General features: G+C 59.9%; 1 protein-coding gene across 1 annotated transcript; it reads right to left on the reverse strand.

Moving 5' to 3' along the window:
* Positions 1-615: 615 nt before the first annotated feature.
* XYLT2 (xylosyltransferase 2) lies at positions 616-14440 on the reverse strand. Its single transcript, XM_056350379.1, has 11 exons — positions 14260-14440; positions 8028-8499; positions 7372-7547; positions 6841-7043; positions 6342-6422; positions 5966-6182; positions 5377-5553; positions 4247-4509; positions 3940-4135; positions 3096-3429; positions 616-2740 (listed from the first exon to the last, which is right to left on the reverse strand). The coding sequence occupies exons 1-11, from the start codon at positions 14392-14394 to the stop codon at positions 2418-2420; spliced, it is 2577 nt and encodes an 858-aa protein (XP_056206354.1). The 5' UTR covers positions 14395-14440; the 3' UTR covers positions 616-2417.
* Positions 14441-15903: the final 1463 nt, after the last annotated feature.

The following is a 15903-nucleotide window of genomic DNA, read 5'->3' on the forward strand; positions in this document are numbered from 1 at the left end:
GCGGGCACAGCCGCGCTGCGAGGGCGGCCCCGGGCCGGTGCGCTCCCGCCCGGGCCCCCGTCCCGTCCCCTCCGGCAACAAGCGGCCCTCGGCGGAGCCACGCCCGGGCCAGCGCAGCCCCACGCCGCCCCGTGCCGGGATTACCGGAGCACCACTGGCCCGGCCGGGCTCAGCGGGAGGGGCTGGCCCCAGCGCTGCCCCGCTGCCGGGGAGGGAGCGCCGGGCTGGGCTGCGGGAGGCTCCCAGCCCTCGCCCTCTCTTCCAGCCCCGCGGGCACCGGGGCGCGCCCCTTCATTAGCTAATTAATACCTTTACGGAAGTGCCACGGCAGCGGCGGCACCCGCAGGGCCCCTGCTGCCCGGCCCGGCAAACCAGCGGGCGGCTCCCGCTGCTCCGCGGGGGAAACGCGGGGCCGGGGGTGACCAGGCTTCCCCCGGCGCGTCCCCAACTCTCACCCTCGCGCCAAGCACCCCCAGAGCTCGGTCCGGAGCTGCATGTCACGCCGGGGGGCACGCACAGCCCCCGCACCCCTCGCCCCAGCCGGGCTCACCCTCCCCGGGCTGGCAGAGCCCCCCCTGCCGCCCCTCCCGGCACAAACCCAACACCGTGCAGCGCTGAGAGAGAAAGAGAGATATATTTGCGGTGACGTTGCATATTTAAGACAACTTTACATAATGCTCCCAACACAGAGTTTTGGCGTCCCCCCCTGCGGGGTGGGGGCAGGCCCTGCGCACCCCTCTTCCCCTGGAGCATCCCACGAGGGAGTGGGCACAGGAGGGGTTGCGGGGTGCCGGGGGTTCCTGCCCTCCCGCACAAAGGTGCCCCCCACGCTCTGTTTTGCAACGTCCCTCTTGCAGCACCAGCATCCTCAAACCAGGGAAAGCGGCAGGTGAGCCCCGCCGGGGGGAGAGGCCTGAGGCGCTGGAGGAAGGCGAGGAGGAAGGCGAGGATGGCACATCTTTGGGGATAGCAAAGCTCGCTGGGCCAAGGCCCCCAGCCAGTGGCTCCTGCTGCCCCTGCCTCGCAGTGCCCAGCAGCTCCCCTGCCCTGTGCGGGGGGCAGTGCCCCTCCCCAGGCTGCAGGCAAGACACCAAGTATCTTCCCAGGGTGAAAACCACACCCAGATTCTCCGTGTGGCACCAGCCTCCCAGGAAGGTGCATCACCAGCTGGCCCCAAGCCAGCTCCGCTGTGCCCCTTCCCCAGAGGATGGGGCAGCTCTTCCCTCGGAGGGGGAAGCAGAAGCTGCGGAGACTGATGGAGCTGGCCAGACCCCGTCTCCCCTCTTTGTTTTTTGGCCAGGGGAGCACAGCAGACCCCGAGAACTTCTGCTGACCCGGGAGAAAAGCAAAAGGCTGGGCCTCGAGGCTGTGGCACAGGGCCACCCTCCGGGCAGGGCCAGTCGCTGTACTCTGCAGTAGGACCTCAGCCCTGAGGGTGGAATTTTGGCAGGGGACCGGGGCGTCTCTTTGCTGAAGTGGAGACAGAGGGGGTGGGGGCTACAGTGGTTTGTTGGACTTGAACCATGAACCCAGCGCTCCCCTGCTCGCTGTCACACAACACGCACCGGCAGCTCCAAGTATTTGGCACAATCCGGCAGCTGCCTCGGGGGGGGGCGGGGAGCAGCACCCCACAACCCTGGGGCAACCGTGCCCGAGGCCTCAGCAGGAAACGGGGAAATGGGAAACAGCAAAACAATGATGATAATAATAATAAAATATGTAAACAACCCAGCACCCTGTCCTGTAGCACCAGGACACCCAAGAGAACAAGGTATATTACAGTCTGAGGGGAGATGGAGACACAAGGACTTCCCGGCCAATGCGGGGTCTCGTCTCTATTGCACTTTGCATCATATATATTTATATATATATATATTTATAAAAATACAAACTAAAGGGCTGGGGTGGAGGGGATGAGATGCAAACCCTGGGCCAGCAGCAGCTCCATACACACTGCAGGCTTTGACCCATTCTGCTTCCACCTGTCCCTCGAGTCCCTTGCCAGCCTTCCCAGGGGGGGCAGCCAGCAGCATGGGGCCTGATCCTGCACAGATCCAGCCCGGGGCTGGGCAGGGTGCTGAGTTGGTCCAGAGCCTGCCCATCTCCCTCCCTTCCCCATCACCCCTTCCCAAGGCCCAGAGTAACAAATGCGCAGCTCTTCCCAGCCGCCCACACCACTGCCCCTGCAGCGACAGTGCCCGCACCTGGGGGAGGTGGGCAAGACCGACCTCACACCTCCCCCTCTGCCCAAAATACCCCACAGCGGGAGGTTGCCCCTGCCTGGAGGTTCCCGTTCTCTTCCTCAAGTGACTACGGTGCACTTGGCACAGGGTGATGTAGTCCAGAGACACCCCCCCACGCCAGTGGCGGAGGATGCTCCTCGCTCCCAAGGCCGCTGCCCCCCCCCGCTGCTCCTGCTACCTCAGCCGCCCGTCAGGTTTGACGGGCCCCAGTTCTGATTTGGGGTCCGGGGAGAGGGAGCTCCACGAGGTTTTGCTGCAGGTCTCCAGGGCGGTGCAGGCGGAGGGGCTGCCGACGCAGACATCCGCCACAGACCAGAAGGCGCTGATGGTGCTGTCCGCCCAGTCCTCCAGCGCCTTGCCCGTCAGCTGCGCCTTCTGCACCGCGTCCTCCTCCGCCTCCTCAGAGCGTGGCAGGTTGAGGATCCCCCCCAGGCCCTGGAAGCTCTGCTCCATGTACTCGTTGCGGGGGGGGCCACCATGCAGCCAGTTGCTGTCATCTGGGCAGGACAGAGAGAGAGAGAGGATCAGCAGCGCAGCAGCACCCCAGCACTCCACTGGTCCTGCTGCCACCCTCCTGGTGGGGCTCAGCACCCCATCCCTTTGCAACCCCAGCTCTCCCCCAGCCCAAGGAGTAGGGTGCTGCTGCCAGGTGGATCTGACCCGCAAATGGGCTCTCCACAGCCGTCCAGGGGCCTGGTTTGAGGACTCACGGGGGCAAGGGGACACCAGCAGGAAGGATGGCTCCTGCCTCGTCATCAGATGCAGCACAGAGAGGCCAGCACCAGGGGAAGCACCTTGGATTGCCCGCCAGGAGACCCTCCCATCCAGCCCCAAACTCCACAGCATCCTCACCTTTCCTGAGAGGCTGCTTGCGGTTGAAGGTCTGGGGCACCACCAGGAACTGGCTCTCCCCCAAGGGCTCCCAGAACTGGAGGAGGCGAACGGTCCAGATGCCGGGGCGCAGGGGACGATTGAGAGGGGGTTTGTACTGGGTGAACTCTGCCTCAGCATCCACTGTGATGTCGTAGGAGGTGGCAATGACATAGGTGGGGTCAATCCACACCACTGTAGCCGTTAGGTTGGGGCCCCGCGACCACTTCTGCATGGCAACTGGCTCGTCAAAAGGTCCCATCAAGCCTCCAAAATTGCGGAAGAGTCTTTCCTTGGGATCCCACTCTGTGCCCACCTGAAGGGACAGAAGACACAAGCAGTGGGAGACTGGGCAGGGAGGCACTATCCGCTCAGGTTCTGCATTTCACCTCCCCAAACCAGGGAAGGCAAAAACTTTGGAGCCCAAAGTTGCACACCCCACCCTCCACGGCTCTCCTACCTGCCTACACACCATGTCAGCACTAATCCAGCTGTGCGATGCCTCCTGCAGCAGCAGGCACTAGGCACCACAGCCTCAGCTCCTCACCAAAAGACCCCCTTTCAGGCCTTTTCTCCCCCCTAAAAGACCACCTTCAGGCCTTTTCCCCACTGATCAGTTCCACACCCCACGGAGAGGCCAAACTCCTGGACAAAGGTTTGATCTCAGATACAACAGTAGCACTGTGTCCCTCTGTCCCGGCAGCGTGCAAGTGGCGGAGAGGAGGAAGGGCAGTACAGTGTGGGAAAGCCAGGAAGCAAACTGGGTATTGTGAAGGAAACTTGTTGGGGGGGCACCGGGGGAAACCAAACCAAAAAAAACATTTACCTCAAGGTTTTGTAAGCGGTTCGCCTGCCCTCCGTGACTCGCCAACTTCAGAGCTCCTTGGGGCATCATCCACACCTCCAGGGATTCTGCCTGCCCAGTTGCTGAATTCTGCACTTCCTGCATCACCAGGTAACCCTGGAAACGGTCGTCATAGAAATATAAGTGCACACTGGATGGGAAACCCCGGGGCTCAAATCTGGAGAGAGACACAGACAGAGAGGTTGCACATCTGAGCGTCAGCATCCTCCCAGCACAAGATGCAGGACATCACTCCGAGCCTGGACCGAACCCGCAGCAAATACCCCACCTGCAGAGCTTGTGGTCCTTCGCTGCCAGCACAGACGTGGCTTTGTGGAGTCCCAGCCTGGAGAATGCCGTGTAGAAGGTGAGGGTGACATCACTGAGGCCACTGAGCCCATCAACACGGTCGTAGACATTCTCCCAGTATGCCTTCAGGGCTGGTGTGTTGGGGGGGTAGCTGCCATAGAGATGCGTGTCCAGGATCTCCAGCACCTCCTGATTCACTGTTGACTCAAACTTGCGGGCGAAGAAGGTGGGTCTGGAGAGTTGCTGGAAGAGCAGAGGCATTTCAGACGGTGTTGGCTGCAGCCACTCTGCCCTCCTGCCTCAGCAGGGCGGCTGGGAGGGAGGCAGACCAGGAAGAAACATGCTGGGACACATCCTGCCCCCCTTGAGGGCACAGGCTAAGGAGCAGCAAACCACAGTCAGCCTCTATGTGGGATCCTCTAAGGCAGGATCAGTGGGAGCATACAGTATGCTTACTGGTGATGCAGATGGGTTCCCATCTCTCCCACTGCCTCCCCCTTTCTGTGCTCAGAAGCAGCCATGTGTCATCTAGCTCCTTTGCTGCAATCTCTGTTCAGATGGGCCGGCACCCTCCGGAGCCGCTGTGGAGCCCTGACGAGGCCTGGCCACATGGCACAGCTTGCAGGATCAGGGCCCTGCACTATATAAGCCCAGGACTGGTGGAAAATCCTGCTAACCTCTCTTTTCAGGGCTGGGTGTGTCACCCCAAACCTCCCTTCTCAGTCTGCAGCCCTATGCACCAGGAGCATTGCAGACTGTTTGTCACAAGGCATTTTGTCCTGCCAAAGACAGGCAAGACAGCACTCCGAAGGGCTTTTACTGAAAAGGTATTTGCCCCAAGTGACAGGTCTGCAGGGAAAATGGGAGAGAAATAGGAAGAGGAGCAGTGTTACAAGCAAAAGCCTGACTTCTGGGCAGGACAGTCAGCATAATCCTGCTGCCCAAGTGCTTACAGATACATCTGTGCTAAGCCCTGGGGAGCCAGCCCTTGCAGGGCTGGGGTGAGGCTCATGGTGGCAGGCACAGCACTGGCGTTGCACCCAGGGGTGCACTGAGAGGAGAGAGACGGGGAGGGGAGAGAGCAGGAGGAGAAAGGATGATCTTTTTCACCTGTAGCCGCAGGAAGTCCTGAGGTTTGAAGTCATTTGGGGAGCACCCGCACCAGTCGACTATGTGTTTATATTGGCACTTACAGCCCAGCTTCCGGTTCCAGTTGGTCACTCGGAGGTTGTTATCGACCAGCGTCTCGCAGGCGTGACTGTTCTCCAGGACCGTGTGGAAGAAGGACTGTGCATGGTAGAGAAAGTACAGGACACCCAGTGGGGACAGAGGACCGGTGTTTAACAGAGACCCCTGACCCCTCACTCACAGACAGAACTCGATTGCTCCTGAACATAACCTACCCCTGCTCCCAGCACCAGGGCAACACCTAAGGGCCCAGGCTGTGTGCCCACACCGGTCCTTATCTGGCCCAGAGGAGTGTCTGGACCTAAAACAAGGTGGGATATAAACATGACCCTTGGCCTGTCTGCTTATTTCTCCCATCTTTCATACCTGGGTCTGGACAAAGGGGAGGCATAAAGCTGCCTGAGGAGAACCAGCAGCCCTTCACAGCTATCCAGGGCAGGGATGAAGCAGGACAGAGATGTTAAGTACAGTGGGAAGAAAATCCAGCCTGTGCCCTGCAGCTAGCACCCACCTCAGCTGGCAGGAGCGTGTAGGTGTAGAACTGGCGCAGCTGGGACACCAGCTGGTCATCAGCATAGACCACGTACTCCACGAAGCTGCGCGTCAGCGAGAACCAGTCAGATCCTCCGTCTACCACGATGCCCTCAGGGATGTGGCGCTCGCCCAGCCGCCACATGTGGGAGTCACACTCATGGAACAAGCGGTCCAGGCCCTGCTTCTTGATAAATCTGGGCACAGGGATGGGGATGAGTGGTTAGGAGCATCAGTCACTTTGCTGGGTGCAGCTACATCCAGAACATCCCCCCTGCCCCAGCTGTTTCAGTTCTTTTCTGACATCCCTCCTTTTTCTGTTCCTTCAGCTCAGCTCTGCCCCTAGCTGGGATTACCTGGCGTTGTCTCGGCCATGAGACTTCAGGAAGTTCTTATCTCGGTATTTGGACAGGAACATCACGAGCTCCTCATTGGTCCTGAGGTGCAAATAAGAAAGCATTAATGACCCCCAGGGTAAAGCAGCGCAGGAAACATTCACAGTGCAAAAGTCATCAGACGCAAGGAGCCTAAAACTGCTTGGTGGGTGCCAACTCAGTCCCTTATCCCATTGCTGGGGAGACACAGATGTGGCCTCTCTGCTGTCTGGTGCCTCACATGCATGCTCCCCTGCAACAGTCAGATTGCAGGAAAAAACAGCCTCCGAGGCACTGGCTGGGTTCCTCTGCAGAGGTGGGACCAGCCAAGCCCTGGAGCATCATCACCAGCACGTGGGTGCAATCTCCAACCCCATCTTCTCGCAGCTCCCTGCTCCTCCCTGCCACTCCCTTCCAAGGCTGCTGCAGCATCATGCAGCCCAAACACCATCATCCTCCCCTACCCCACCAAGGTACTCACCTCGTGGGGTAGTCAGTGGCACTCAAATTGATGAAGAAGTCCCAGGGCCATTCAGCCAGTTCCAGCAGGTCCTTCATGCTACGCAGGTACATCTTCAGCAGGCTGGCACCTCCCCAAATGGTCACCATGCGCCAGGGTGTCACACGGATGTTGGGGTAGTGTTGCGCCAGCTCCACCGCCTCGCGATGGAGGTAGTTGGAGCGCTGCCAGGGAACACAGCTAATGTTCAGCAGGCAGTTTGTCTTCCCAGGTGCCTGTCCTCCTTGCCACCAGCCCAGGGTGAGCCTTAACAACAGCCTCCACAGGAGGGGAGCAGCAAGACAAGACTGCTCTGGGCAGCGGGGATTGATCCTGCCTCCCTGGGGTTGCAGAAATAGTGGTGGGAGGCTCAAAGCTCCACCAGCAGCAAGGACAAACCTTACCCAGCCATCTCCTCTGCTCACCACCCACCCATGCCCCAGCTCTGCATCCTGTCCCAGTGACTGATCCAGGCACCGTTAGCACCCACCTCCCCTCGCCCCTGCCACATACCTTATCCACATGGATGTAGAAGAAGTGCTGCTGGTGGTACACAGCCTTGATGAGCCGCTTCAGCTGGCGAATGGCCCTGCCGTGCACAACCAGCATGTAGGCGATGCGCACAGGCTTGCTGGGGGGCACCTGCTGCAGTCGGCTCTCATCCCACTGGATGACAGGGCTGACCTTGCCTGTGCGGGGAGAGAGAGGGCTGTCAGCCGCCTGAAGCCCTGGCACCCACCACCTGGAGCTCCTGATAAACCAGGGAGACCTGAGCAAAGTGTGGGACAGCAGGGAAGAGCTCAGCCTCAGGCAAACCCCATCAGCACAGCCCAAACTGGCTGCAGTGCCAGGGCACGGTGGTGCAAGCAGGCCCTTGCATTTAATTGACAGGGCTGCGTAAGGAAAGGGGAGCTGTCCTCTGGCCCCTCACAACAGAAGGTGCAGCTGGGCCTGGCTCTGACCTCCACAGGTTGGGATGAATAGCCCAGCTTAAGGAGGCTGGCACCGCTTTGATTGGATTACAGAGGCAGCAGTAATCTGGGAATCAGTGACAGATTGAGGCCACTTTTTGCCAGGTAGGACAGTTTGGTGACAAAGGTGACCCATGTGCCTGGCTGGGATATATCCCTGATGCCCAAGACAACCAGGAGCACCTCAGCAGGACTCACCTGAGAGCTGGCAGTGGCGAGGCACAGACTGGGGCATGAGGCTGCCAGCCCGATGCAGACAGACCACATTGGCAATCTCCTGTTGGCATTGCTTGCTGCTGGCCCGGGCCAGCGCCGAGAGGGCATCCTTGCCCGTGATTTCGCACTTGGGGGTGAAGCTGTTCTCGGTGGGCTGGGGAGCCCCCTCCACACTGCCTGTGTCACCCTGCTGGAAAACGGCCAGCTGGGCCTCCCCACGCAGCTCTGTCAGGTTCCTCCGGCTGGAGGAGTCTGGTGCAGATGGTAGCCTCCGTCCTGGTTTGTGTCTCACAGTGACAGCTCTCACCACTTTGGATACCAGTGCCCCAGGGCCATCCAGCCGTCCCCGCCACCGCCCATGCTTCCGGCTGGCACTGCCCCGGCGCCCGGCAGAGCTGTCCGAGTCCTTGGAGCCATCGCTGCTCTCAGGCAACCTGGCTTTTTTCTGCCGCTCCTGTTCCAGTTCCAGGTGGATGCAGAAGAGAGAACAGACAGCATTAACTTGTGCCTGCTTCCCCCCAGCTCTGTCAGCACTCTCCCTGGAGCATCCCTCTTGCCCCCCATTTGCAGAGCCCAGTGCTCTCAGTCCTCACAGAGCTCAGTGCTGCAGGAGCAGCAGGTGCTCCAGGAGCAGCCACTGTGCAGCAAAGGACGTTACACCACACAACCGCCATTTAAAACTCCAAGCTAAGACCCCACAGCACCTCCTGGCATGGTCCTGGTGTACCCCTCATAGGGACAGCCCCCAATATGCCAGCAACGGACACCTTGATTTGCAGACCCCACCATCACAGCACCCCAGACACACAAAGAGGGTCCTTGCGCTCTGCTGTCAGGCTTGCTGCATGACAAAATGGCCAAGGTTGGTTGTGTCTGCACCAGCCACCCTCCGGGGTCCTGTGTGGGCAGATAAGCGCACGGATGCTCTGGCTGGTGGTGGCGATTTTAACAGGAGGCAAACGGACCAGCTCTTCCCTGCCATAACCACACAATGAGTCCAAGCCCAGCACATTCATCTGGGAGCTGGAGTCCCAGGTGGCTGCAGTCTCTGGGGCTAAAAGCACTGGAGAGGCACTGAACAAGGTCCTGCCTCCTGCCCACACCCCCTTCCCTGAGCCTTGGCTCCCCATGCCGAGCTGAAGCAGGCACTGTGATCGCCAGCTTCTCTAGAAATCCCTTTAACAAACCCTCCCACCGAGCCAAGCGGATGTGTAAAGGGAGCAGTTAATTATGCTTCGTTACCTCTGCCAGGCTGGCTGATGAGCAGAAACGAGTCAGCCTTGGGGAAAGCAGAGAGTTGGGAAGTTTGGATGCCTGCAAGAACCATACTCACGGGGAAGAACTTTCCCAGCGAGTGGTGCCCGTGGGGCCGGGGCCATGTGCCCCCAGCACACCGCAGGCACTCCCAGCTGACAGGCAGGCAGGCAGCAAGGCAGCTGCCCGCTCCAGCCAGACCTCCCTGGGCTGTCTCACAACACCCCCCAAACCCTGCCTGCCCAGACTCCATGCCAGGCACTGCAGGAGGCAGCAAGGCACATCAGGGGCTGTTCCTGGGCAGATGCTTCACAAGGACAACAGGACCGAATCAGCCCCCTGCACAAGCCCCACTGTGGGTGCTGGTAAGGTCATGGCCAGGAGAAACCATGCCATGCAAAGGCTGGAAAGCATCTGGCAAGATCTGCCCACTCTGCAGACCCTGAACTACCCGTGTTGTGGCACAGCCTGCAAACCATGGCTACCCAGGAAGAGGCCAAGCCATCGCTTAACTTCTGAGGGGCTGGCATCAGCAAGGATCAGTCGAGCCTTCTTCCGCCCAGACTGGCGTCACAGGCGGCCCGAGACAGGCGGCAAACCGTTCATTAGTCACCACGCAGGACCATCTGTTCAAGCATTATAAACCTATTTTCTGTGCTGAGAATCACAGGAGCGGAGAGTCAGGAGGTGACAAGCAAGGAGCGAGTCTCTTCCGTGGGCTCAGCCCTGTTTCCTGCAGGAAGAGACGCAGCAGCCCCGCTCGCACCCTCTGCTCCCCAGCGCACCTGGCTTTGGGGACAGACCCACGCAATGCCCACCCTCCATTACAGTCTGCTCATCCCCCTGGAAGGAGCCCTGTTCCCTGCTCACAAGCATGACCAGCTGCCTTCCCCTGTAGTGAAGTGGGTAGAAGCATCGCCAGCCTTTCCAGAGCTGCCAGCTAACAAACTCAATGGGTTCTAATTACCACACCACAGCAGAGCAATCCCTTCACCCAGCCTGGCAGGGAATGGCTCTGGCCACATAGCTCTGCTGTATTTAAGACTTGTGTGCAGGACTTCTGGCGAGGCTCCCTGTCCCCCTCCTCCCAACACACACAAATGACTCCAGGCACCAGCCAGAGGCCACTTCTCCCATCCTGCCTCCCCCAATGTGACACTGCGGTCCCCATAGTGCCATGGAACTGTGGGTCAGGTATCTACCTGCACCCACCCCATCCCAGCACAGATCCAACTGTGCCGACATCTCCAAGCTCTGCCATTGTGAGGAGCAGAGCTAACAGCATCTGGTGTCCTGCAGGATTCCCCCTCTGGCTGACAGACTCTGGTGTCTGTCACATATGAGCACCCATCAGGCAAAACTGGTACCAAAATGTTCCAGTCAGCACACCAATCTGGATGCCTGATTGACAATTGCAGCAGCCAAGCCTTTAACCTCACAATTAAAATGGCTGGAGACAGCCCCCTAAAACCAAGCTCTTTAGGTGGAAAAATAAAAATCAAGAAATCTCAGCAAAGCTGGAAGGTGTTTCGTAGGAAGCTTCTCTGGCAGCTGCAGCACACGGAGGACACCAACACACAGGCCCCAGCGACGTGCTGACTCCTGTCTTGAAGGAGAGAGATAGGAGGTGAAGTGGGGGTAGAGATGGGACTGGGCTAAAACACTTCTCCCAAGCGACAGATCCTCTTCCCCACCCATGAGGACACTTTGCAGTTTGCATTTTCCTGGTGCCAGCTCCACGGGAGTCCAAGCGCCCCAGGAAGCTCATACACTTGCTCAGGAGCTGTCAGTGTCACCGTGATGGAGGCAGAATCGCTTTGGTCCCTCAAGCTCCCACTTTTGTGTGCAGACAGGCTCACGCTCTCTGTGGTGGGGATGCCGTCAGCTAAGGGCTAGGTATCAATGGGAATTTCCTCTCCTATCAGTGAGTTTGGACAGGGATTGTGGTGTTTGATCCCAGTGGAATGAGATAATTTGGCTTCCTGGAGGTAGGAAACTCAGTCTTGACCTGGTGGATGGAGACTGATCCAGGTTCTGCTGGTCTGCATGCCATAAAGCATCTGCTTGGTGAATACAGGGAGACTGCAGGACCCTGAGACTGGGCTTGGAAAGAGAAGTGACGTGATCCAAGTGGCACAGCCTTCTCAAGGAGGGTTGGACTGGTGGCTCTGATGTGGCTCAAGCCTGTCACAGGGCGGCTAGCAGTCAGTGCTGCTGGTGCAAGACGGGTTTACAACCTGCTCTGGTGAAAGGCAAAGATCCTAAGTCTCTGCTCAGCTCACACCAGGGATGGAGACTGCCAGGGAGGGGAAATTCATCCCTCCCCTATGAAGGGAGGAAAAGGAAACCAGCAGGCTTTGAAGAACGAGGCAAGACAGAGAAGGGGGCTGCCAGCAGAGATAAGAGCAGCCCTTCTGGGAAGACCTGGGCAGCGCAGGCAGCTGCCAGCCCAGCATCCAAGTGCTGCTGATGCCCCAGCTGAAGGCACTAGTCTGGAGTGCTCACCCAAACCCAGGTGCTCCATGGCATTTGCAAGACTCTCGTCTCCCTTTCTCTCTCCACTGCAAGTCCCAGCCCATTTGTGGTGGGGACAAGCCAGGTTAGAGCTGTGTCCATTAGCAGGAACAAGCCATTTACTCTGGCAATTAAGAGATCCCAAGTTTCCCCAAATCCTTACACGCCTGCAAGGTCAGGCTCTCCTGGGAGGGTTCCTCCAGCTTTACCAGAAATGCCCCAGGGGAACAGTGGCTCCTCCAGGTCTGGCCAAAATCAGAAGCTGCAGTAGGGTGCAGAAGCCAACAGTTTTGCCATTTTATAAGAAATAATGGACTTTTCCCAGCTTGCTAATGTGTTTGGGCTGTTCACAAAGTTCAGGATGGTTCTTGCCTTCCCCGAAGAAGCTTGTCCATTTCCAAGCCCTGGAGTCAGGGCTGCTGGTGGTGAACCATGCCCTCTCCAGATGAGAGGGCCTATGGCCAAACCTGTCAGCTACCCGGCTCACTTTTGGGAAGAGACATGAGCAAACCAGGCAAGGACTGAGGCAGAACAAGCCAACCCAGGAGGCAGTGCAAGGCAGGAGCAGAAAAAAGTAGACAAGCAGTGCAGGGTGGTGCATAGGGAAGGGGAAGCCAGTACCAGTGAAGTGATTTGATCAAGGTCAGAAAAGGGGAAGGGGCAGCTGGGCATTCCTGGCTGCCAGATCTGTTTGCACCCATGCTCCCAGTGCTTCCAAATTGCAGGCAACTCCATGTCCTCTCTCCTCACTGCATTTACTCTCTGGTTCTGTTTGGCGGTGGGCGTACAGCAGCACACGAGGGTGCTCACAGCCATTCCCAATGGCCCAAGAGGAGGCCTGGGAATTAATCTGCTAAGTGGTCACTTAGAGACTTCCCTCCCTGCAAGGGGCTGCCCAGTTCCCCTTCTCACCTCTTTGCTCTCAGGGAAAACTTCCTAGTCCTGTGAAAAGACCTGCTGACCACAGTACGGGGTTACCCTCCACACCATGAAGGCACTCCATGATGCAGAGGGGAAGCTCTCATCCCTCCAGGGATTCCCATCTCTCACCTCATGGCCACTGGCTTTGCTCTCCCACAGCTACCACGCTCACCCCATGCCTGCCCCTGCAGAGCTCCCAGCTTTCACTGCATGCTGTCCCTGCCAAACCTGGCTTCACCATCGTCACATAGCGGCTTGCCGGCAGCCTGCACAGAGTCCCTACAGCCCCTACAAGCACAAGGGTCCTGCCCAAGATGAGGGGCTCCAGTGCCACACAGACATTCGCCAAAGAAGCCCATACAGGGACTCTCAGCCCTTCCCCAATGCTCCTGGAGAAGCCCAGATGCAGTGGGCCTGGACATGGTCCAGGCAGCTCACAACAAATAAATAAATTCTGATAAGCAACCTAGAGGTCAAGAGCTTTGTTTGAAGGTGGTAGCAATGTGTCCTCAATACCTGCTCCGTCTCTGACCTTGGGCAAACACCTTTGCCAGCCCATGCCTCAGTTTCCCCACAGATAAAATAAGAGGTGATGCCTTTTGCCTTAGCAGAGCCTTCTGGTACAAAGACAACAGAGGAGTGCAAAAGGCCCTCACAGCCTTGCACTTCACAGGGATATCCCTGACCAGACCAGCTAAACAGGAGCTGCCACAAACTTCCTGAGCTGCTGCGTGTGCTCTCCCCAGCTCTCTGAATTCCTTTACGTTTCCATACTTTATGGCTTGGGCATCACTGACCCCAGCCTCCTGCAATGCCTCTCAGACCACAGCGAAGGACAAGACCCCTGCTCCAGCCTCCCACGGTCCCCACCCCACGCCAGACCCCAACCGACACCCCCTGGGCCACAGGGTCACCTCCTCGGGTGCTGTGACCCCACGCTGCTGCAGCCAGACCCCCACAGAGGTGACAGCCCGCTGCCCACCCCCAGCCACCCCCCCTAAGGAGCCTAGGGCCTGTGGGACCCCGCCGGGACCCCCACACCCCCAGGAACACCGTCCCGGGACAGGGCCTCGCCAGCCCCACACAGACACCCGGGGAGGAGGGGGGCACCCCCTTCGTGTCCCCTCCCAGCCCCAGAGCAAGGGGACACACCACCCCCACAGGCACTGAACCCCGAAGGACCCTCACCCCAAGGGCCTCCCACCCCCAAGAGCCCCCTCCCAGCACACACTACCCCCCCGGACCCACCCCCACCCCGGGCCCCCCGCCCACTCCAAGCCCCTCACCGCCTCCCCTGTCCCCCCCCCGCCCTGTCACCCCCACAGCCCCTGCATCGTCCCCCTACCCCACTCAGCTCCCCCGGCCCCCTCACAGCCCCCCCGGCTCCCTCACGGCTCCCCCGGCCCCCTCACGGCCCCCCCGGCTCCCTCACGGCCCCTCACGGCCCCCCCGGCTCCCTCACGGCGCCCTCACAGCCCCCCGGCAGGCCCCGGGCCGCCGGGCCGGCCCCCCCCCCGCGGCGCACCTCGGCCGGTCCCTCCTCGTCGAGGCCGGCGGAGCTCCAGAGAACGAGCCCCTGGAGCAGGAGGATGGCGAGGGCCGTGGCCACCGCCAGCCGGTACCGCCGCGCCAGCTTCCGCGCCCGCCCGCCGGCCACCATCGTCACGGCCGCTCCGCCGCGCCAGGGCGGGCTGCACCGCCGCGCGCCTCCCGCGCGCACGCGCCAGGGGCAGGGGGCGGGGCCGGGGGCGCGGAGCTGGCGGGGGGGGCGGCCCGGCGGGGACTGCGGGGCGGGAGGGGCGGGGCGGGGGGGGCGCGCGCGCGCAAGTGTGCACTGGGCTGGGTGTGCAATGCGTGTGCATGTGTGCGCTGGGCTGGGTGTGTGGTCATGCATGTGTGTGCCGTGTGTGCAACGCCTGTGTGTGTATGCACTGGGCTCTGTGTGTGGTCATGCATGTGTGTGCCGTGTGTGCAATGCCTGTGCATGTGTGCACTGGAGCATGCATCTGTGTGTATGTCCCCTGGGCTCGATTTGTGGTCATGCATGTGTGTGCAGTGCTGTGCATGTGTGCACCAGGCTGTGCATGCGTGTGGTTGTGTGTGTGTGCATGCATGCACTGGGGCGTGTGTACGTGTACAGCATGCGCGTCCCTCTGTGTAAGCACTGGGGTGTGTCTGTGTTCAAGCATGTCTGTGTCGTGTGCAGGCCTGTGTGAGCACTGGGGTGTGCATGTGTGTGTATCTACATGCTAGAGTGTGTGCGGGTGTGTTTGTGTGCATGTGCGCCTGGGTATGCATCAGTGAGTGTGTGCATGCATATGGTTCTGTGTGCATGTGTGCACTGGAATGTATCTGCATGTCCGCAGCAGGGTGTGCATGTGTGCATCGCAGTGCCCATGTTCATGTAGTCATGTGCAGCAGGGGGTGCGTGTGGTTCTGCATGTGTGCCCTCAGGTGTCCATGTGCTTGTGAGCAGCACAGTGTACATTGCTTCTGCATGTGTGCACCAGGTTCTGCATGTGCGCACTGGGTTGCATGTGTGCTTGTGCATGCTGGGGTACGCATGGGCATGTGTGCACTGCAGTGTGTGCCTGTGTCCATGTGTGGGTGCACACTGGGGTACAGCTATATGTGCACGCCGGGGTGCACACGTATGCATTTACATGCACTGGGGTGTGCCTCAGGATGCGTGTGTAAACCTGTGCGGGTGTGCTCTGGGCACTTCTGTGCATGCGTGTGTGAGCACAGGGGCTTGTATAGGAGCACATTCATATGTGTGCATTGGGGTGTAGGGCTGTGCATGCACTGGTGAGTGCATGTTGGTGTACAGGCACCTGCCTGTGAGCACGTGTGTGTGCACAGGCACATCCCTGTGAGCTGGGGGGCACAGAAGGTGCTGGTGCCCCTCGTGGGGGAGCCTGCTCTGTGCTGGCCATGGGTGCTGGGCTCCCCGGGTCCCTCGCAGCCAGCTGGGGGCTGTACAGGGGGCCCGGTGCCCTCGCCGGGTGCTCACAGCTCCGCTGCTGTCCACGCACGGTGTGCAAGGGCCTTGCTGACCGTCAGGGAGCCCCCAGCCCCACGGTGCTGCTCGGGGGGCTCTCACCAGCCAGGGGCAGCACCAGGCTCCCCCTCGGGCAGAGGAAACTTCCCAGGTGCCGGGGGGTGACAC

Source organism: Falco biarmicus, chromosome 1, assembly GCF_023638135.1.
Source record: "Falco biarmicus isolate bFalBia1 chromosome 1, bFalBia1.pri, whole genome shotgun sequence".
NCBI classification, from domain to species: Eukaryota; Metazoa; Chordata; class Aves; order Falconiformes; family Falconidae; genus Falco; species Falco biarmicus.